Consider the following 24788-nt stretch of genomic DNA (forward strand, 5'->3'; position numbering starts at 1 on the left):
CCTAAAAGGTCAAGCAACTTACAAAAGGCAAGCTTAACAAAAAGAGGTATGAAGTTTTTATCTAACCAGAGAAGGTGAAAACAAAAGAAGATAAGAACTAGGAATGGGCAGTCCTGGGAAAAAAGCATCTACTATAATTGGTAGATGTGAAAATTTAGGGGAGGTGACATAAGAGAAAATTCTCTTTAAAAGGAGGTCAATTGAATTCAGTTGGGACTCTCTGAGCTCAGTTCAGGAGTTGAGGAGTTCAGTGGAGGACTGGAGCTTGCTTAAGAAGATCTTGTGGTGAGTGATAAAGACTGACTCGCTCTCCCTTAGGCTCAGGCCTAGGCCATTTCTACTATTTTCTCTTTTCTCTCTCTTTCTCTCCTTCCCTTAATTCCTTCATTTGTATTAATTAAAATCTCCATAAAACCCAGCTGACTTGGGTATTTTCATATTTGGGAATTTTCCCATGGCGACCACTTAATTTTAGATTTTAAATCAAGACACTACAAATTATCTTTACAGTTTGGCCAAAACCTTTACAGTTGTAGCAATTCACAGACTTGGCAAAACCACATTTTCACGGTTACAAGGATCAAAGTAAAGGTTGGACTGCTGTTCATAGTGAATGCCACAATGATAACTGATGATATATTAACTGATGATTTAGAGATGGTAAAGCTGTTGGCTTCAACTTTCCATGACCAAAAAAAATGGCCTTTGTTCCAGAAGCAGAAAAAAAATTACTAGTAGGCAATAAATACCCAAGATAAAAACAGAGACAGAGAACAAATAGTTTTCCTTGATGAATTCAAGTTACTTTGTCCAGATGACCAACTTGGATTCTAAAAGAACTAACAAGTTTGATTATAGATCTGTTGTCAGCAGTCTCTTAATGATTGCATAGAATTAGAGAATAACATAATATAAGAAAGAGACAACTTCTTTGAATTTTCTAATTTAAAAAATCAATATATAATTTTTACATGATTTCCATTTCTGAATATATTTCTCCCTGTGTTTCCTGTTCATCCCTTTTAACAGAATATAGAAGAAGGAGGCAAAATAATATAAAAGTCTTGAAAAACTAACCAGTTAAGTTTCTGTTGTCCTGATTTTTAGGGGGAAAAGTAGAGAATAATATTTAAACTATAGACCAGTGAACTCAACTTCCATTCCAGGTGAAATTCTAGATTGTAATATTTTAAAACATCAGTAATTAGTGTCTAGAAAAGGAATTAGTGATTGTTTAGATATAGTATGAAGAATTTATACCAGATTAAGATTAGATACTTTTTGACAGGGGTACTAAATCACTAGATCAGGAGACTTCTATAGATACACTTTACTTAGATTTTGGCAGTGTTTATTAAAGCCTCTCATGGTATTCTTGTAACAAAGATAAGCTGTAGTCTAATTAAATGTATTAGAATTGGTTGAGTAGCCACACAAAGAGTAATGGAGATTTGATGTCACTTGGGTAGGAAGACTCCAGTGGAATCATCAAGGGATCTGTGTTTAGAACTCGTGTGTATATGTGTGTTTGTAAGTATGTGTGTGTGTTTGTGCATGCGCGCGCATTATTTTCTGTCAATGATTTGGGTATTGGGATAAATAGTATACTTATTGACTCTCCAGGTGATAAAAAGTTGGGAGCAACATATAAAGTAAAGAATGACAGTATCAGGATTTAAAAAGTTCTCTATAGGCTAGAACTTTGGGCTTAATTTAAGAAGATGAAATTTAATAAAATATGAAAGGTCATAATGTAGATGGAAAAGAGGCTAGATTTGTTCTTCTTATAATGGAGTAGGATTAGGTACAATAATTTAGGCTCTTGTCATAAGATGTTTCCCAACAATAGTGGAATGGCTTGTTTTAGGAGGCATTTGAGTTGGGCATGGGGAACCAAGAAAAGCCTCTTGTAGAAGATAGTTCTTGAACTGAATCTTGACAAAAGCCAGGGATTTTTAAGAGAAGGAGATGAGAAAAAGCTCAGAATGAATGAGAATAGTTAGTACAAAGTTCACAGAGATAGGATGTAGATTATGTGTGAAACTAGCAAGGCCTGAGAGGCAGTTAGTTCAGTGTGACTGGATAATAGGGTTCATGGGTAAAATGTTTGGAAGATGAAAAAGGTTAGCTTTTTTTTTTGAAATTTTTATTTAATTAGTCAATTTAGAATAATTTTCCCTGGTTACAAGAATCATGTTCTTTCCCTCACGTTCCCCCATCCCCTACTAATTACTAATCCACCACCCCCTAAATTCGACTGAGTTTTACATGTGTCCTTGATCAAAACCTATTTCCATATTATTGATGTTTGCACTAACGTGATCATTTAGAGTCTATATCCCAATCATATCCCCATTGATCCATGTGGTTAACCAGTTATTTTTCTTTGGTGTTTCTATTCCTACAGTTTTTCCTCTGGCTGTGGATATTGTTCTTTCTCATAAACCCCTCCAAGTTGTTCAGGACCACTGCATTGTCACTAATGGAGAAGTCCATTACAATCGATTGTACCGCAGTGTATCAGTCTCTGTGTACAATGTTCTCCTGGTTCTGCTCCTCTCACTCTGAATCAATTCTTGGAGGTCATTCCAGTTCACATGGAATTCCTCCAGTTCATCATTCCTTTGAGCATAATAGTATTCCATCACCAATATAATACCACAATTTGTTTAACTATTCCCCAATTGAAGGGCATTCCCTTATTTTCCAGTTTTTTTGCCACCACAAAGAGCACAGCTATGAATATTCTTGTATAAGTCTTTCCCCTTATTATCTCTTTGGGATATGAACCCAGCAGTGCTATGGCTGGATGGAATGGCAGATAGTCTTTTAGTTTCCTTTGGGCATAGTTCCAAATTGCCCTCCAGAATGGTTGGATCAATTCACAACTCCACCAGCAATGCATTAATGTCTGGACTTTGCCACATTCCTTCCAGCATTCATTACTTACCTTTGCTGTCATGCTAGCCAATCTGCTAGGTGTGAGGTGATACCTCACAGTTGTTTTTATTTGCATCTCTCTGATTATACAAGATTTAGAACACTTTTTCATGTGCTTATTAATAGTTTTGATTTCATTATCTAAAAATTGCCTATTCATGTCCCTTGTCCATTTATCAACTTGGGAATGACTTGATTTTTTTGTACAATTGATTTAACTCCTTATAAATTTGAGTAATTAGACCTTTGTCAGAGATTTTTGTTATGAAGATTCCGCTCCCCCCCCCCAATTTGTTTCTTTCCCTTCTTATTTTGGTTGCATTGGTTTTGTTTGTACAAAAACATTTTAATTGAATGTAATAAAAATTATTTATTTTACATTTTGTAATTTTTTCTAACTCTTGATTGATCTTAAAATCTTTCCTTTCCCAAAGATCTGACAAGTATACTATTCTGTATTCACCTAATTTACTTATAGTTTCTTTCTTTATATTCAAGTCATTCTCCCATTCTGAGTTTATCTTGGTGTAGAGTGTGAGATGTTGATACAAACCCAATCTCTCCCATACTGTCTTCCAATTTTCCCAGCAATTAATGGAAAAACATTAGTTGTTCATGGGTAGAATGAGCTAGCATAATAAAAATGACAATCCTACCCAAACTCATTTACTTATTTAGTGCCATACCCATTGAACTACCAAGAAACTTTTTTTACTGAATTAGAAAAAAAAAACATAACAAAGATTATTTGGAAAGACAAAATATCAAGGATATCCAGTGAAATCATGAAAAAAATGTGAAGGAAGGTGGCCTAGCAGTACCAGATCTCAAACTATACTATAAAGCAGTGGTCATCAAAACAATATGGTACTGGCTAAGAGACAGAAAGGAGGATCAGTGGAATAGAGTTGGGGTAAGTGACCTCAGCAAGACAGTCTATGATAAATCCAAAGATACCAGCTTTTGGGAAAAAAATCCAATATTTGGACAGGTTAGGTTTTGAAGAGCTTCAAATACCAACAGAGTATTTTGTATTTAATACTACTACCTAGAGTTAGTAGGGTGCCACTTGAGTTTATTGAGGAGTGGGGGAGATGATGTGATTAGATCTGTTCTTTAATAAAGTCACTTTGACAGCTGTGTGGAGAATGTATTACAATGGGGAGAAATTAGAAGCAGAGAGATAAATTAAGCAGAGATTTCTTCATTTGATGCTAATTTTTGATTATTAAAGTGAGAAGAAACTTTTGTTCTGACTATGTGGTCAGGGAAATTGGAAGTACTGGTTAACTTGTGGAGAGACTGAAGGTCAAATATTGAAATGTTTCCATAAATTTATGCAGTTGAGTCATTGGGAGATTGAGTGCTTTGACCCTTCACCCTTCATTTGACCCTTTTCCCATAGAGTAATATCAAGAATGAAGAAATGTGTCTTACTGCATCTTATATTAAGGCTCTTTGGAGAGAGCTGTGCATTGGAAGTTTCCTTCTTGTTAAAAATTATGCTGGCAGCCAGTTTTGGATTGTATTAGAGGAGGAATTAAGCATTTTTCTAGTGTTTGTGAAGGAGCCTACATTTTTGTAGGAGGGGAAGCATAAAGGAAGAATAAAAACAGCCCCACTGCTGCCCCACTCAAAATTTTGTGTATTGACCTGACACAGTGAGACTTTGGCTGGCTGCTCGCTGGACCTTGTCTAATATTGGATTTTTGATATTTCCTGAACCAGTGTTAGGCTTTCAAAATTTCAACTAAGTAAATAATATAAGTGCTTGATACATGTTTATTGAAGTTTTGAATATTATGGACATTAGTTCACCCATAAAGAAGTGGTGAAATCAACAAGTCAATGAGGATTTATGAAGCATTTACATGTGTTAGGCACTTTGCTAAGCTTTGGGAATACAAACACCAGTCAAAAGAATAATAGTTTCTGCCCTCAAAGAATTTACATTCGAACTGAGGAAGATTAATAAAAAGAAACTGAAAAGGGGAGAAAGACTCTGATAGAGGCCTGGTAAAGAGAGTCTAGACTGTCTGAACTGCAGCCTAATGTGGAGTGAAGAACATTACCATTCATTAAACAATAAAGGAATGTATAATTTAGCTGATTAGTTTGATGACTAAGGAGATCCATACTTTTACTCTTTCTCTACTATTTTGGGAATCCTTTAGAGCAGTGGTTCTCAACCTTTCTAATGCTGTGACCCCACAATACAGTTCCTCATGTTGCAGTGACCCCAAACCAAATAATTATTTTGGTGGCTACTTCAAAACTGTAATTTTGCTACAGTTATGATTCGGAATATAAATACCTGATATGCATTATGTACTCTCATTGCTACAAATTGAGAGGTTGAGAACTGCTGCTTTAGAGACTCATTGCTAATCATGAAGTCACTTGGTTCCTCTTTCCTTCTCCTTGGATGATCTCTAGAGTTTATACCCTTTGAAAAAAAAAAAACATGTCAAAATGGGTATTGCTGTGTAGTTGAAAGAATATTGACCTAGGAATCAAGAAAGTTCTGTGTCTGTCACTGACCAGCTATGTTGCCTTAGAGAGATCCATTTGACCACTCTGAGGTTCTGTTTCTTTATAACTTGAAACAGTAAGATTCAATGATGCCTAATGTCTTAAGCACTCAAATTAAATAAACGAATGATTAATGCGTAGTTGAGGCATTATCTCATTGAAAAAGTACAGACTTGAAGTAGATTTAGCTAGCTACTGCATAAATGTTGATGACCAGACATTGATCCTATTAAGCTCTGAAGCTGTGAGTTGTGATGAGTCTGATACTCACTCTAGCAAGTGACTGATTAACCCTACAAGTCAGGAGTATTCTTCCTGGTTCTTAGAAATTTGGGTGTCTTTTGCTTTCTAGTTTTGTCTCTTTCTGAGGCAGCACCAATTTATTGTCAAAGAATGATTTGTAATCAGAAACAAATCCTGGAAACCTCTCATATAAGGAAACTTTAGCTCCTTTTTGAACTTAAACTGTTCTTTGAAGAGCTCTAGTCACATTATTTTGTCATAATTGTGATGGCTCTCAATAGAAATTGACAAGCATGCTTGGATATTGCACATAGTGGGTTTTACTCAGTAGAAGCTCTCTAAACAAATAATAGCTAGCAATCAACAATAAAATAAAAAAATCTACCAAACAATTTTTAGACCCCAACTTTCTAAAACTCTGGGAACCCTTGTGGAGCACAGAAGCTGCTTTGACATTTTTGCAGTTCTAGGACATGCACAATTTGAGTTTGGTAAAGGGTACTAAAAGACTGTTGGCCCTTTGATCCAGCCATAGCACTGCTGGGTTTATACCCCAAAGAGATAATAAGGAAAAGACCTGTACAAGAATATTCATAGCTGTGCTCTTTGTGGTGGCAAAAAATTGGGAAATGTGGGGATGCCCCCAGAGACTTCCAGGTAAACATGGCATCAGTCTCGACTCAGGACTCTTCCACTCCTCAGCACCTACCAATATAGACTACCTCAAAAGACCAAGAAACCCAAATTCATATGAACAAAGGGACTCTACAGTAGGGCGCAGCATTGAAGGTATGTGGGATTTGGGCATTTCCACACTATAAGGGGATAAAAAAGCTCCCACCAAAATGCAAGCTGATCTACCCTCCCCCATGCCACCTATGGAGCCAGAGTCAGAGCCAGCACACCCCAGGATCAGTGATTGAGTGAGGGGAACCTCTAGAATGAGTGAAAGGCACCTCTAGGTCCTTGGCAGCTGACCAAGACCACCAAAGACCTACCCCTAAGAGCATCTAGACCTGAAACCCCAGCAGGCTAAAGAGCACAAACCACAAGCATTTGCGGGAAGATAGTACAGAGAAGGGCAGCAAACAGCAGAAGCTGCAGACATTTGAGAGCTTGCCTGAGGCAAAATCATTGCTCCTTAACTCCATACACAGAGAGTCTGCCCATCTCACTCAGATTTCTGACTTAAAAGGGAAGGAAACACCTCCACAGTGATGGAAAATAATGCCCAGGAACAACAACCTCCCTCCACCAAGAAAAAGAAGAAATGTTGACCCTGGAAAATTTTTGTGCAAAAAAAAAAAAAAACAAACAAGGCCACAGAGGAAATAGAAGAGGAAATTAAAATAAATTCACCAAAACCTTCCCCCCAAAATGGAAATTGTCCACATGCTCTTGAAGAACTTAAATTGGAGGTTATAAAAAAGATAGAAGCCTTCTAGCAAGAAAAGTTGGAAATAGTTCAAAGAGAAAATAACAGTTTAAAGGACAAGAACTCCCAATTGGAAAAATAGCTGGAAGCCACAAACAGCAGGATAGAACAAACTGAAAAGGAAAATCAGTCTTTAAAATCCAGAATTAGGAAATTAGATGCCAATGATCTTGCAAAACAGAAAGAATTAATAATGCAAAGTCAAAAGACTGACAAAATAGAAGAAAACACAAAATATCTCACTGACAAGATGATAGATCAGGAAAGCAGATCAAGGGGACACAATTTGAGAATCATTGGTCTACCTGAAAAGCCAGAAATAAACAGAAATCTTGACATCATACTACAATAAATTACCCAAGAAAACTGCCCTGATGTTCTTGAACAAGGGGGCAAAATGGACATTGAAAAAGTTCATAGAACACCCTCTATACTAAATCCTCAAAAGACAACTCCCAGGAATGTAATTGCCAAATTCCAGAACTTTCAAGCTAAGGAGAAAATTCTACAAGAAGCCAAAAAATAGACAATTCAGATACCAAAGAGCACCAATCAGGATTACACAAGACCTGGCATCTTCCACACTGAAGGACTGAAAGGCTTGGAATATGATATTCAGAGAGAATTGGACCTTCAACCAAGGATCACCTATCCATCAAAACTGACTATATACTTCCAGGGGAAAGTATGGGCATTCAACAAAATAGAAGACTTCCAAGTACTTGTAAAGAAAAGACCAGAACTAAGTGGAAAGTTTGATATCTAAACACAAAGATCAAGAGAAACATGGAAATGTAAATAAGAAAGAGAGGGAAAAGGCAGAAAATGTTTGTTTATTCAAATTTTTTTCTTTAAGGACTACAATAAAACAAAATTATTTATATTAATATATGGAGAAATGTTATTTCTACCTCTCAAAAGTTATATTCACTATTATAGTAATTAGAAGAATCATTTACATGAAGAGATCAGGGTAATAAGAGCTATAAGATGATATGCAAAAAAGAAAAAGGGAGGGGGGAATTGAAGATGGCATCAAGAGATACTTAAAGAAATAAAATAAATCAGATAATCTTTATCATACAAAGATATGCATAAGAAGGAGAGGAAGAGAGTGCTAGTAGTTAATATTTAAACCTTACTCTCAGTGAAATAAATTCTGAGAGGGAAGAGCATCTAGATCCATTGGGGTCTTGAATTCTATCTTATCCTACAGGGAAAGAAGGGAAAACTAAGGGGAGTAGGGGGGAGGGAGTAAAAAAAAGGAGGAAAAGAGAGAGGGGAGGGAACTTAACAGACCCTAAAAAAGTAAGAAGGGAACAAAAAGGGAGGGGCCAGAAAGGGAAGCATATCAAGGGAGTTTGCTTTTTATTAAAAGCAAATGACTGGTTTAAAAGAATATAGCAAAAGATGAAAGGACAGAGCTAGGAGAGTATATCAAAATGCTGGGGAATACACAAGTGGCAATCATAACTTTAAATGTGAATGGGATGAACTCACCCATAAAACGAAAATAAATAGAAGAGTGGATTAGAATCCAAAATCCTACCATATGCTGTCTACAGGAAATACTCCTGAGGTGGGTAGATACTCACAAGGTTAGAATTAAAGGTTGGCACAAAACATATTGGTCCTCAACTGATAGAAAGAAGGCAGGTGTTGCAATCATGGTATCTGACAAAGCCAAAGTAAAAATAGATCTGACTAAAAGGGAAATGGAAGGTAAATAAATCCTGATAAAAGGGTGTATAGACAATGAGAAAATATCAGTATTCAACATGTATGCACCAAATGGTATAGGATCTAAATTTCTAAAGGAAAATGAGGGGATGTCCTTTGATTGGGGAATGGCTGAAGAAATGTTGGTATATGTTACTGATGGAATACTATTATGCTCAAAGGAATAATAAACTGAAGGAATTCATGTGAACTAGAAAGACCTCCAGGAATGGATTTCGAGTGAAAGGAGCAGAAGCAGGAGAATATTATACACAGAGACTGATACACTGTGATACAATCAAATGTAATGGACTTCTCCATTAGTGGCAATGCAGTGATCCTGAACAACTCGGAGGGATGTATGAGAAAGAACACTATCCACAACCAGAGGAAAAATTGTGGGAGCAGAAACACAGAAGAAAAACAACTGCTTGATTGCATGTGTTGAGGGAGTTATGATTGGGGATGTAGACTCTAAATGATAACCCTAGTGCAAACATCAACCACATGGAAATAGGTTCTGGTCAAAGACACATGCAAAACCCAGTGGAATTGTACATTTGCTATTGGAAAGGGTGGGGAAGGGGAGGGAAGGAAAGAATATGACTCTTGTAACCAAGGAATAATGGTCTAAATTGACTAAATAACATTTCCAAAATAAAATTAAAAAAAAAAACATTTTGAGTTTGGTTTCTGGTAACCATTCCCTTGCAAGTGGGCAAAAGAGTACATGGATAATTTAAACTCATGTGTCCAGCTGGGTTATTATTTTATTACAAATAGAGAACTCCCAAGGAACTCTGAATTGTGATTAATCATATGAAAAGTGAACTATAGAGCAGGGTGGTTTTAGAATTATATGGAAGCTCCCATAATGGCTAATGTTCTCAGTACTGTCTGACTTATGGTTGGCAGAGACATCAGACCTTTTCAGCCTGTTGTTTCCATTGCTTATTCTAGTATAACTGTCTGAAACGAACTTTTAGTTCAATCCTTTTTTTCATCTTGGTTGAATCTCCATAATTCCTGTTGCTACCCTTAGTCAAATATATATATATATATATATATATATATGTATATATATATATATATATACATATATATATATATATATATATATATATATATATAACACTATAAAGAGTATTAGCATGGTGGAGGGTCAGATAGATTCAAAGGAGCACTCCACAGACAAAAAAGAATTTATGATTAATCCTTTTTTTCATATCTGAATTTTTGGATAGTTCCTAGAAAGAGCAGCTACAAGTAGCCACCATCTGTTGTTACTTGTAGAGCAGAGGAGACAAGACTTTTCTTGCTCTCTGATAATCTAACATTAAGTATAATGAGGTTAAGTTTAAAAATGTAAAGGGAAAATACCTTTTGACTTATTGTATCCATATCAATGCTCTAGTGCAGCGTTGGCTAAGTATTGGCAGTTTTGCCCCAGTGGGGAGTTTCTCTGTCCCCCCCTTCCCAGTGCCCAGGGACATTTTTGCCTCTCTGTCCAGCCACCCAAAGTGATCACTTCCTCCCTCCACTTTCTGGGGTAATGTGGGGGGACTCATACAGCTTGAAGTTGCAGTTTGGGCATGCAAACTTGAAAACCTTCACCAAAGCTGCTATAATATATGATGTCACTTCACATGTTTAATTGCTTTGTTAAGAACTCATGATTTATAATTATTATTCCTACTTCCTACTACATGTTCATTGTTATTCAAATTCTGCTAAGCTAATGCTGATAATTTTGATCAAAATGGGTTTTTTGGGTCATGCTACCTAATTTTAAATTTTGTTTTCTTTATGCATAAATATATTAGAAAAGACACCCAGGTTAATACCTGAAAAAGAAAGCATGTATTACCCACGAGTCCAGCACTACCGAGAACTCCTTGACTCCTTACCCATGGATGCCTATACACATGGTTGCATTTTACACCCAGAACTAACAGTGGACTCCATGATCCCTGCTTATGCAACAACAAGGATTCGCAGTATGTAAAGAGTTTGTGGTCTTGGGATTTGTTTCACATTCATTTTGTAATATGTTTGTCTGATTTTTACCATTCCTTATGGCCACGGGTAGGACTTTTAAATTTGTTCACAGACATTCCCAAGATCAATAAATAAAATAGACATTTTGAGTTTATTAATTTGTGCCTTATGTTAAGCAAATTTTTATTTTTTAATTAGTCTTATCCCCTACTTTTATTTTCAATATCAAAGCTGTATACATCACAAAATTGGAGTACTTTATGGAAAGGTACATTAATGTGGTAGGAAAGAATTTGGATTAGTAGTATGATGACATGGGTTCTTGTCCTGGCTTTTCCACTGACTAGCTATGGGATATTAGGCACACTCTGTAGCCTGTTATTGATTTCCTGTAGTGACCTATGAGGAATGGATGCTTGAATTATTCTGTTATGCTTCAATAGACTTTGACATTGCAACAAAGGCTTATGATTGTATTAGGTAATAGCAACCTAAAGGAATTAATGGAAATCTTGTTGCCTCTAGGTTGGAAAATGAAAGGCCATTATCATTGGTGTAATCTTCAATAATAATCCATTATCTATTGATATTTATCTTTTCCAAAATACTGTGGAGGAGAATGCTAAGCCTCAGTGGTTCTCCTTTGAATATATTAATTAATTTCATGAATAGTTCTCTAGATTCATTATTTTTCCTAACTTTTTGTTCTATTTTCCCATATACTATATCTCCCCTTATTTGACTCTGCCTCATCCTTTGATTCTGTATCTCCAAGATTATAAATAAATAAATATTACTTTTCTTGGGCATGATAAGATTATAAAAAAGTTTTTCTAGTGCTTTGAAAAACAATGGGGTGTAGTGGCAAGAGAGATAGCCTTAAAGCCAGGAAGATTAAATCCTGCCTCTGATACCTATTTCTGTGAGATCCTAGGCAGTTATTTAATCTCTTAGTGCTCCATGCAGCTCTCTAAAATTATAAAACTGCATCTGTAGAGGGAATATCCTCACCTGTGAATGCTCTATACCAGTGAAATGACAGGTTCAGTCTTTATCCCTCTTGAGAGATTATTGATGTCCAGACAAAAGAGTCTGTAATGTCTCCTATGCTGCCAATAAAGGAAATACTCCTTGGCTATGTAGTTAGCAGAGTATTGGTAGATCATTTCCTTGACATCAGTCACTATGATGATATTATCCACTACACCCCTTTCTGCCTACCCTGTCCTAGTTAAGTCTATGAGTAATCACTGGTTTGATATTATTTGCCTCATATATTTATAGATAGGCAGTTATGATAATGTGATGATAATAATCTCCAGAATTACTTTACTATACCAATTTTATGGCTTACTGCCAAGAGTAGTTATGTTCTAATCATTTTTACAGTAATTTTCAGTGTTCTTTATTTCTCAGCTCTCATTGGGTTGTGAAGGCAGGAAAGAATTTCTTTCTAAGGGTGGAATAATTTCCTGGATGGAAGGCCTAGGAAGAAGGGGAAATATTGTTGGAATCATACTGCTCTGTACTGATGCCTTGTCCCAAAGCTTCCTCTTATTCTTCATTCCTGTCAGTGGAGTTTCAGGTAGTCTAAAGGCTTTAAAAGAAACCTTTACTCTCTTTTTTACATCTTTATTATTTCCAAGTGATTTATTTGTAAAGCATTTAATGGGAAACTGATTCAAAAGGAAACTATCAGTTTTACTGGATTTAACAAATTTACTTCTATTAGAAACATCATCATTCATTAACCTTTATAGGTACACTTGTGCCATGTTTTGTGTTCTGTAAGAAAACTTTGTTTTTGTTCTGTTTTTGGAAAATGTTCCCAACCTCAGGCCAGATAGGTAATACTGAGTCTGAACTGAAGAAACTTGCCCAAGAAAATCCAGACCTTCAGGATGCGTATATAGCAAAGCAGAAGCGTCTTAAGGTGAGTATAGCAGGGTTATTCCCAGTTGTCATTTAATGCTATATGGTATTAAAACACAATTTCCCCTACCTTTTTTCATTCCCTCCTGCTCTCTTTCCTTCCTTTGGAGTCTTCTAAAAAGGATCTCTTACTTCTCAAAGATCTGTCACTAATCATTAGGAAGAGGAACTCTCTGCTTCCTCCCAACAAAGTACTCTCCCTCAGCAAAGGGCCAAGTATGCATGTCCAGCTCTGCAGAAAATTTTCCAGCTCAACAAAGTTCCATCACTAGAGTCTTATCAGATGAATTTATCAACAACTCTCCCTTGCACACTGCCTTAACTCTTGCCCTCTTTCTTTTCCTTTCTCCTTTTTGATACCACTTTATTGGGAAAACAAAACCATCACCATCACCTTCCAAAATAATTTCTTATCTTCTGCCTATTTCTTCTTCCCCCACTTCCCCCCAAGAATCATTACTTTTACTCAGGTGAAAGTGATCTACCCTTTACAATTTTTTCTGAGCATTTTTTTGGGGAGGAAATTTCTCTTTTGCCTTTATCACCTATTATTTTATAGCATCCTAATTTTGTGTACATGCCATCTTTCCCCTATTAGTTTATAAGAACTTTGAGGACAGGGACTATTGTTCATTTTTGTATCTCTATAGTACCTTATAAATAGTAAGTATTCAATAAATGTTTGCTAAATTGAATCAGTGAACCTTTCCTCCCTCCCTCCAAGTCCATGTAGGCCTAACAATGTTTTGATTCCTATGTAGATTGTTCTTTAGATTGGTTATAATGGTTAGTTGGCTAGTTCTCATTCTTTTCTAGCTGTAGTCATTTAATTCTACTTGGATTAAAAAATGCCTTTTTTCTGAGTTGAAGTTTTCTCTAAGCAGTATTTTTTCCCTTTATTTAGGTTATCCTATTTCATCCTGCTACCCTCTAGAATAACGCATGTGGATTTATAAGATACAGGCTTTATGCTGAGCCCCTCACAGAAATCAATGATACTCATTGTGTTTTTTATTTGTTTAGTCAAAGCTACTGGACCATGACAATGTAAAATATTTGAAGAAAATACTTGATGAACTTGAGAAGGTTCTGGATCAAGTTGAAACTGAATTGCAAAGGAGAAATGAAGAGACCCCAGGTAAGTGCTGATTTTGGTATCCCTCCTATTCCCTCCTGCTCATGGCATTATGGCCACCTTGATAGATTTCATTAAATTTTTTTTACTATTTCCTATTCATATTTTAATTCTGATAGTGGTAACTTGAATGAACTCAGCAAAATTAGCTGCTTAGGGGTCCTGTGGGTGGTATCTGAGAGAAATAGGAGAATGGAACTTTTTTTTTTAAGTGAAAGTGATGGCAGCTGAGGATGTGTTCAGATTTCATGGTTCTCTTCAAATCAGAAGCAATGCTTTCTTTCACTCCTGGGGATTAATCTGGATCCTTGCTTGAACAATGTTTTTCATTTTGCCTGACCAGGCTTGACTTCTGCCTCCCTTCCCCCTCAAAGAACAGGCCAGAAAACAATATGCCGAAGCAGCAAGGTGGCTCAGTGGATTGAGAATCAGGCCCAGAGATGGAAGGTCCTGGGTTCAAGTCTGGATTCAGACACTTCTGAGCTGTGTGACCCTGGGCAAGTCACTTAATCCCCATTACTTATCCCTGATCACTCTTCTGCCTTGGAACCAATATACAATATTGATTCCAAGATGGAAGGTAAGGGTTTAAAAAGAAAGAAAACCACGTGGATTAGGAAGCATTCTAGGGGCAAAGGAAGGCAACTAGGTCTGTGATTTTATCAATGGGGGAGACTTCCAGTGAGGACATTCCTTTTACCAATGCAGATGAGCACCTTTTCAATAACTTTAAGTCTTAGGGTAGGAGTCAGTAGACAAATTGAGCATGCAACCTGTTTTTGTATGAGTGTCTAGCTAAGCATGTTTTTATGTTTTAAATGAAATTATATTGTATTTAAAAATGGAAAAAATGTTTTCCCTTATCTTAGGCAGTATAAAATCAGGGAGTGAACTAGTTTGTAGAGCTCTCTTTCTCTCTCAACCTGTAATAATTGTAAGAATTGAAACTAGGAATGAATCCCAAGGTAGATGAGTGGTGAAGGTGAGGCAATTGGGATTAAGTGACTTGCCCACGGTACTACAGTGAGGAAGGGTCTGAACCCATATTTGAACCCAGGTCCTCCTGACTCTAGGTATGGTATTCTGTCTACTGTGTTACCTATCTGCCCCACAGAGCCTTCTCTTAGAGTTGACTAGAGCTTGGTCCCTGTGCAAAGAGCTGCTGGGTATTAGAGGCAACACCTGCACCCATGTCTTTCTGCTGTTTAAGCTGCTCTCCTAATGACCACATTTTAAGCTGCATCTCAGATGTGTAATATAGAGAAATCCAAATTGTGGACTAGTTGTGAGCATGTGTGGGCTGGGCTTTATGAATGAAAGTTCCCATGTGGCCATCTGTGTCATCCCACCTTTGCAACAAGTCAGGGTTTCTAGATGATAGTCCTGTCCCTGAGACCTTTCTTGCACTAGATGACAGTGCCCTTCTTTAAAAGAAAAAAAATGATAGCAATGCCATTGAATAAAGTTTCATGACAAGCCTGGCCTTTTTTCCCCAGAGCACATCTGTTGTTTACTGGAATGATCAGGGAGCGTCTGGAGCTTCTTGGAGGCCCTAAGCCACTAGGGGTTTCTTATGAGCCAGCAAGCCAGTTTTAAGTACCTGGTTGCTTCAGCTTTCGCCTAGAGACCTAGGCAGCTAATAGCTGTCCCACAAAAGTCACTTTAACTTAGAATGAATCTGCCTTTGCCTTTTTTTTAAAGCATCAAATAACTTGGCCAAATGTGTTTCATTAGGAATAATGAAGGACTTCCAAATGTTGATAGCTTTGCAGCCACTCTTAAAGATGAGGGAATAATGTAGTTAGGCAGTACATCTCCTCTGGGTTCTCCCTGTATAGTGTTTGCACCTAATTCTCCATGTCTTTTTCTCTGATTAGAGGAGGGCTGCCAGCCTTGGCTCTGTGGTGAATCTTTCACATTGGCAGATGTATCGCTTGCTGTCACATTGCATCGACTGAAGTTCCTGGGGTTTGCAAGGAGAAACTGGGGAAACGGAAAGCGACCAAACTTGGAAACCTATTACGAGCGTGTCTTGAAGAGAAAAACATTTAACAAGGTTTTAGGACATGTCAACAATATATTAATCTCAGCAGTGCTGCCAACAGCATTCCGGGTGGCCAAGAAAAGGGCCCCAAAAGTTCTTGGCACCACCTTTGTGGTTGGTCTGCTTGCAGGAATGGGATATTTTGCTTTTGTGCTTTTCAGAAAGAGATTTGGCAATGTGTTTTTAGCACTGAGAGCAAGGCAAAATTATTTCTAGGCTTGTGTTGGGTTGGCCATGGCAACTGATATAGCCTTTCCAATCTACACTTGCCCACTCTCCTAGGGCTGGTAAAGAATTATCCCAAGTGAGTGGGAAAGCGTGCTGATTTAATTTCCTTTACTCTCTGGCTAGCTTATGTGGTGAGGGTAAGCTACAGGGTTTTTTTTTTGTGTGTGTACTTTGGAAAATTTTGAGAACTTGTTTGCAAGGTTGAATTAATTCATCTTTTAAAAAATGGACAAGGTGAATTATTTATATAAAAATGTTTTATAGAACTAGACTATTGTCTCAAGATTGTGATTCCTCCTTGCTACATAAATAAAAAGACATGCTGCTGAATTATTTATGGAGTTTATTATTATAAGCAGCCAGTAGTAATCTGTGCTTGCATGTATTTCTTTATCTGAGTATCTCAAAGTGCTTTCTGAATCTGATCTCAATAGTACTTGCAATATGACATTACATCAATAGACATTGTTCATACAAGCTAGAAATCCTTTCTAGTACTCTAGGCCAGTGGGCATCCACCTCCTCATTTTGGAGAGCCATCAGGGGTGCCAAGGAATACCCATCTGTACCCTTTTGTGTCACTGGTAGCCCTGAGGTAGAAATAGGAAAAGAAGGAAAAAGGAAGAGGAAGAAATAAGAGAAAAAATTAAAAAGAGAAGAAAAACATGCAAGTGCCACTCTTTGGTGTGATGAGACCAGCAGTTTTTTTTTCCCCTACTTTTATCCTTTCCAGGGCCCTAAGTTGCTTGTCTCCTTGCTAAATAACACATTTACCCAGATGTCTCACCAGAGTTCTGGGGTTTATGATAGGAAGGATGAAAGAATTTCTGAAGGTAGTGGATTGGAGAGGAGCCTAGAATTTACCTCTACACTATTTCGTTTAAACCTGATTGGTTTAAAAAAAATACATTTGAATCTCTAATAATGTCAATGGCTTTTCCAGTTGGAAATTTGGCTAAGATTATACCAAACAGAATATACTTGTCTTGCCTAGAAAAATAGCGAAGGTTATATTGCCATAAGTGATGAAGCAAAGTAATTTTACTTTCCAAACCTGACCCTAAGAGAGCCTTAAGGAAGTATTTGGTTTTTCCTATGTTGGGTACCATGCATAAATATAAGAAACCTGAACTGAAGTAAGCTTCAAAATCCAGAAGGGGGCAATTTAGTGCCTGGATTAGACTTCAGTTTTTAACTTTGTTTTGTCATTAACTTAGGAAAATCTTTTGACCATTCTGGGCCTCGGTTATCTCATCTCCAAAAAGAAAGGATGAGCTGAGATGATCCCTTTTAGTCTCATTGACCCCAAAGTTTCTGTGAAAAACTTGCCGTGTCAGCCCCAGGCTGACCATGGAGAAAATGCCAAAGAATGCATTCATTCCTCGCTCTTCCTTTTCATTAATAGGAAACAGTCATACCTAGAAAACAATAACTTGTTGTCAATGGTAAAAACAACAACACATTTCTGTAATTCCATGGCATGATCCGACAGTTTGGGAGATCTTGATGAACTGGATATGCTCCATGTACAAAAACTGAATACTATCTCCAGAGTAAACTTAATCCAACAATATTAACATGTTGGCAGCTTTGGTTATATTTGTACTTTGTATTAAAATGCATTATGCTGTGGTATATCTGCATTGATTTATCTCTGGAAAATCTCACTGCATACATTTCCAATGTAATCCATCATTGCAGGCATTAGTAAGTTGTTTGTGGTATTTTTTGGCTATTCAGATTACTGTCATATTAACATTGGGAGTTTCAGAGTGAGAAAACAGAATTGGATTTTTATAAAAATCAGGAGGAAACTTTCACCAAAAAAATATTTTTTTGGCTACGACACAGAGCAGTAGTTCAGTGCTGGCTAGTCTTCCCGTTTTCATTATTAATACAGCAAAGACAGGACCAACACAATTCATGAAAAACTTGAGGTTTTTTACGTGCAAAGATGATGCCACTGACCCCTGTCTCTGGGATGTCACATGGTACAAGTTGCGTGGTAACTTGTAAGGACGATTACCTGCTGAAGGATTAAGATAACCACAAGATGTCGCTCTTCAGCCAGTGCTACCCAACCGAGAGCAGTTCAGGATAAACCGAAGGAAGCACTGTTTTGCCAAGTGCAGGTTCAGAGGACATTTCCATGAGATCAGTCTACTGGTTGAATACAAGAGCTATTCCTTTCTAATGCTTTAGAAAGGCACTTCCACACTGGAAAGCCCAAAGTTAAACTGACCAGCTGTAGGACCCAACATGTATCATCTAGCTATACAAACTGTTATTAGAAGACCCTTGCTTGCTAGATACCCCTTTTACAAGTTCCTATTCATGTGCTTGAGCCTGGTTTAATTGTCCCTCAATATATACTACTCAGCCACCAATATTTTGTTTCTTCAATTTTAGAAAGTCCTGTAATACTTAAAAGCTGAAAAATATTGAAAGCACTAACAGGGAACTTCATCTCAGGTTGGTTGCTGAAGCCTCATCTCTGTAATCTACTTTTATTACTTTTGCAATTACATGTTTTGGTCCTGTTTTTTGAAGTTCTGGTGATTCTGGCATTGACAATGATTTATGGATTAGATACAATTCTTAGACATTTTATTTCTGTTTTCTCTTCTTGACTGAATATAACATATAAATAGAAGTAGAGATGCAAGGTAATATTTTCAATGTAACCTCTTTAAATGTAATTAGCCAATAAACATGGATCCTAAAGCAAAAATCATTGTAGCAGATTATTTTTCAGATCCGTATAGAATCCGTTATGGTTAGCAGTTAGGTGTTAGATAGAGTGTTGGATTTGGAGTCAAGAAAACTCCAATTTAAATTTGGCCTCAGATACTTACTAGTTTGTGATCCTGGATTAAGCACTTAATCTCTGCTTCTCTTTGTTTCCTCATCTGGAAAATGGGACTAATAAAATCAAAGGGTGATTGTGAGGATACAATAGAGATGATATTTGTTTAGGAACTTTGCAGGTCTCAAAGTATTACACAAATGTTATTATAATTATTAATAATATGTGGTTAGTAAGCACTTTATTTAAATTTTTTTTTAATTTGTACAAGCCCTTACCTTCTGTCTAGGAGTCAAAACTGTATATTGATTCCAAGTCAGAAGAGTGGTAAGGGCTAGGCAATGGGGGTCAAGTGACTTGCCCAGGGTCACACAGCTAGGAAGTGTCTGAAGTTAGATTTGAACCCAGGACCTCCCATCTCTGGGCTTGGCTCTCAATCCACTGAGCCACCCAGCTGCCCCCAGTAAGTACTTTAAATGCTTCATTACATCTGATAATTACAAGAACCCCAAAAGGTGGTAAAATATTCTTACTCTCTTTAACAGGGAAGGAAGCTGAGGCTTAGAGAAGTGACTTATCCAAGGTCACAAAATTAATAAGTAGTAAGTTGAGGACTTTAGGTTTTCTGACTCTAATTCCATTGTTTTTAGAATTATGCCATGCTACCTCCATAAAAGTTATATTCATGGATTTATTATAAATGAAGGCATATTGAAATAGAGGAATTAAAGCAATTAGGTATTTGGTTCAATTAATATAGTTATTGAGTTAAGTTTCTGTGTGAAAGGTACTGTGATGGGAATGAGACTGTTATTTGGGATTTGCATTGTGGACTATATGTTTTTTAATATAAAATTGAATGAAATACAATTCACAAAAGTAATATAGATTCAGGATAAGCATGAATTGTAGGCTATTAACGTTCAAATGTTTACATTAATGTTAAGTAGTCAGTCAACAAGCATTTTATTAAGCACTATATAAAGTAGGGGATAAAAGCGAAAAGCAAAGTCATCTTGCCCACAAGGGCAAGATTATGTTCTATCAGAGGATATATATATATATATATATGTATTATACAAATATCTATATATATTTAAAATATATATGTTAATATAAATGACACAAAGTAGATGCAAGATCGTTTTGGGAAAAAAAGGCACTGGCAACTGAGGAAGACCATCTCTGAGAAGTGCTACTTGACTTGAAACTTGAAGGAAGTCAAGGACTCCAAAAGATGAAGATGAAGAAGGAAATTTTTCCAAACATTGGAGCAGTTGGTATGAAGATGGGAGAAGGAATGCTGTGGGTGGGGAACAACAAGTAGACATTTTGATTGCCTGCGGAGTTTGTGAAGAGGAGTAACATTTAATGATTCTCAAAGGGGTAGTATGAATACCAACTGGAGAAGTTTACGTTTTCTCCTAGAGGCAATAGGGAGCCACTGGAGTTATTTTGAACTGAGGAGGAAGTAACATGGTCAAATCTATGCTTTAGAAAAATCACTTTGGGAATATGGATTAGAATGGGAAGAAACAAAGGAAAGAAATCAATGAAGGCTTTATTTTAAGAGACCAGATGAGAGGTCATGAGGTGGCAGTCCTCAGACCTGGGTCTTACCATGAACTACAGAATACAATGTACTTTTTTAGATTGGGGGGGGGAGGGGAGAGCATAGGTCCTGCCATCTGCTTGGGAATGATGCACTAGCCACACTCAACTTGACTAGGAGAGGTCTAGAGAGGAGAGCCAGAGGCCAGGGTACCAGGGAACATCCTAGATACAGAAGAAGAAATTAAATCAAAAATGGTACTTATAATTTTTTTAAACCCTTACCTTCCATTTTAGATGTGTATTGGTACACATCTTACTGTGTATTGGTTTCAAGGCAGAAGAGCAGTAACAGCTAGGTAATGGGGTTAAGTGACTTGCCCAGGGTCACACAGACAGATAATGTTGGAGGTCAGATTTAAACCCAGGATGTCCTATCTCTGTGCCTGGCTCTCAATCTACTGAGCTCCCTAACTGTTCCACTTACATACATTTCTAAATGTCCTGTGTTCAACCAGGGAAAGGGATACTAACTACTGATGAAATTCCTGCTCACAAGGGTTTTCTAAAAAATGAGAGAGCAAACCTTTGGAAGTAGTTGACTAGAAATGAAGAGGGGAGCAGAGAGAATATACCTTAGCAGCCATGGGCTACTGCAGGAGGTGGGAGTTGTTCAGGTTCAGAAAAGCATATTGTTTGTACAAGAGCTGAGTCCTGACCTCACTTTGATCCAGGGACTGACAGTTGAAGAGATTCTGGAGTCCAGAGTGTTGGCAAAGGAGCAAGCAGGGCCTGAGGTACAGAACAAACCAGTCTTCGTATCTGGTTCCCAAAGGGTCTTAATTTCATGCAAGTATACGATCTGACTTGACACTTTACTTTAAAGCCCTTTCATAGAATTAAACCAAAGGATGGTACTCTGATTCTATTCTTTTGTCTTTATTTTTTTGTTAAAACATTTATATACTAGCAGTAATCACTACTATAGTTTTCTTCTGCAAAATTCCTCTTAACAGAAAAATATTCTAAATTAATTAATTAAATAATTGAATTAAAAGAAAAGCAGAAACAAAAACAAATGAAAGAAAGGTTTTAATAGTGCCAAAGCTTCCCCACTGCAGCAGCTAAGACTAGGAGATAAAGTGCCACTTGCCTGGGGTCAGAGGCACAGAAATTCTTGTGGGAGATTAATATTCTGCCTTTTTTTGAGGATGGGAATTTCAGTGTTAGAGGAGGTTTAAAGGATCAAGGAGAAAAAAACACTATCCAAAAGCAGAGGACAAACTGAGGGAATAGAAACACCAAGGAAAAGCAACTGCCTGACTACAATGGCTGAGGGGACATGACAGAGGAAAGACTCTGAGCGAACACTCTGATGCAAATACTAACAACATGGCAATGGGTTCAAGTCAAGAACACGTATGATACCAGTGGAATCACACGTCAGCCACGGGGGGTGGGAGGGAGGAAAAGAAAATGATCTTTGTCTTTAATGAAAAATGCATGGAAATGATCAAATAAAATACTATAAAATTAAAAAAAAAAAAGAAATGCCAGATCTACAGGCATGGAAATCTGGCATGAATTGAGTTGGATGGACTGAAACATCAAGAGAAGCAGTCTAAACTGGACAGGACAATGAGAATTATCTGTAAAGAAGAGCAAGGAACTGGGAAGGACAAAGTAGATAAAAATCAATCTTAGAAATTAGTTGTTTTCTGACTCATTGATTAAATGACTTGCCTAAGGTCACAAAGGTACTAAGAACTGGAGTCAGAATTTGAACTAAGGTCCTCTGGATCCAAAGCTAGTGTTTTTCCACCATGTGGAAAAAGTTGCTGTATTAGGCAACTAATAACTAAATCACTAAAAAATTTAAAGTTTTGCTTTATTCCTTCTTTGTTTCAGGCATTATTTTGGGGGGATGGAGGCTGGTATTTAGGGAAGCACGGGAAAGATAGTGTATTTGAAGTGGATATTAATGTTCTGCATTTTGGAATACAAGAAGAAAATAAAGAATCCAAGTGATGTATTTTATCTTCAAAATGAAGATTTAACCTTGGATAAATTAAATTTTGTCAGTTGAGGATTTATAAGTCCACAAAGTCATAGTATATTTGCTCCAGTTTGTTCATGCCTTCAAATACAGATGATGTGATCAGAGCCAAATCCTTGGATTAAAAAATGGACTTCCAAACAGTCTGGAGAATACTGGCTTTAAGATTTTTTTCCAAAAGCAAATAAGAGTTTTTCATTCTTTGGGATCAAGACAGAACAGAAAGTCTTCAGATTACCTTAGTTTTTGTTAGGTTCCTAATGACACAAGACATTAGAAATTGTTCAGAAATATAGGAATGATTTTTCTTCAAGTGTCTTCAAGTTGGTGTCTTAGAATGCAATTCCAGATGAGACCCAGATGCTTGTACTCATAAATAGTTAAAGCAAATAAGATGTATGTTCTGTTTTAAGAAATTTATCAGCATGGTGATCATACATTGACTCTGGAAAGCCATTTTCTTTCTTATTGAATGATACACTTTTGATAGACTTTGCGAGTCTCTTTTGATATAACTACTTTAGTTATTTCCCAAAGTCATAATCCTGTTTTGGATTGCTTTTCTCAGCTAATGCACCATAATGCATTCTCAAGTGACATGCAACATAATTCTAGTGATCATTCATTTAAAAATGCTTATTTATCTCAGCCTCGCTTTCCTTTATTATAATTCCTTTCTCAGAATTATTGTGAATCTTCAGAGCTTTCATCTTTCATCCTATATTATACATCTTGATATTTTAATAATGAGTTTATAGGCTAGTTCAAGCTATGGGAGTTTACTTTTGTATATGTATCCACAGTGGTTAGAATAGTATCTGGTATATGATCAGTAATTAATCAATTTTTTTCATTTATTCATTTATTCTATACCTACCAAGGTTGCAAATTATAAGGGTTTAAGCCTACTGTCTGAGGGGAACCTACGTGTATACAAATGGATAGTTACAAAATACATAAAGAATAAATGAAACATAGTCTAAGAAAGGAAGCCTGTAGCAGCTGGGGAGACCAGGAAAAATTTGTAGTAGGTGGTGTTCAATCTGAGTCTTGAAGGCAGACAAGTCCTTTCCTGGTTTACTGGACTGCTAGAGACTTCCTCTTAGGTTATCTTTCATTTATTCTTTTTGTATTTATCTCTTTATATACATGTAGCCTCCTCTCTTAGAATGTATACTGCTTGAAGGCAAGGACTGTTTTTGTCTTTCTTTGAATACCCAGGATCTAGCCCAGAGTCTGATACATAGTAAGTGATAAAGATATGCTTATTGATTGATTGATTTTAATGTCCCAGGTTACCTACTTGGAGTCACTCTCTGCTCTTGACTTTTACCTTCCCTATCCAATTAGTTGCCATATGTTATCAGAGCCACCTCCATAACATCTCTGGAACTCCCTTTTGCTCAACTCACACTGCATTCTCTCCTAGTGTAGGTCCTTATTCTCTCTCTGAAATGGAATGAGCATTTTAATTTATTTTTATTTTTTCTTTCCCCCTTATAAAATTGAGAATATTTATCCATGGTTACATGATTCATGATTCTCCTCATTCCCATTCTTTCCTCCCCCCTTCTGGAGCTGACAAACAATTCCACTGGGTTTTATATATATATATATATATATATATATATATATATATATATATATATATATATACACACACAATTATTCAAAACCTTGTTATTTCTATTTGCAGTAGAATGATCTTATAACATCAAAACCCTAATCACACCCCTATCGCACTATGTGATCAATCATATGTTTTTCTTCTGTGTTTCTGCTCCCACAGTTCTTTCTCTGGATGTGGATAATACTCTCATAAGTTCCTCTGAATTGTCCTGGGTCATTGCATTGCTGCTGGTAGAAAAGTCAATTACATTTGATTGTACCATAATGTATTCGTCTCTGCCAATAAGGTTCTCCTGATTCGGATCCTTTCATTCTGAATCAATTCCTGAAGGTCATTCCAGTTCACATGGAATTCCTCCAATTCTTTATTCCTTTCAGCACAATAATATTCCATCACCAACATATACCACAATTTATTGATATATTCCCCAATTGATAGGCACCCCTTCATTTTTCAATTTTTTGCTACTACAAAAAGCATAGCTATAAATATTCTTTACAAGTCATTTTCCTTATTATCTCTTTGGGATACAAACCCAG

At 36.7% G+C, this 24788-nt stretch overlaps 1 protein-coding gene across 1 annotated transcript in view; it reads left to right on the top strand.

Moving 5' to 3' along the window:
• Nucleotides 1-18937, top strand: part of GDAP1 (ganglioside induced differentiation associated protein 1) — a 33841-nt gene extending 14904 nt beyond the window's left edge. Inside the window, exons 3-6 of the mRNA XM_001367663.4 lie at nt 10693-10866; nt 12706-12800; nt 13823-13937; nt 15812-18937. Of these exons, the coding sequence (XP_001367700.1) occupies nt 10693-10866; nt 12706-12800; nt 13823-13937; nt 15812-16194 (767 nt within the window). The 3' untranslated portion in view covers nt 16195-18937. The remainder of the gene's footprint in view (nt 1-10692; nt 10867-12705; nt 12801-13822; nt 13938-15811) is intronic.
• The last annotated feature ends 5851 nt before the right edge of the window (nt 18938-24788 follow it).

This window comes from Monodelphis domestica, chromosome 3, assembly GCF_027887165.1.
Source record: "Monodelphis domestica isolate mMonDom1 chromosome 3, mMonDom1.pri, whole genome shotgun sequence".
NCBI lineage: Eukaryota > Metazoa > Chordata > Mammalia > Didelphimorphia > Didelphidae > Monodelphis > Monodelphis domestica.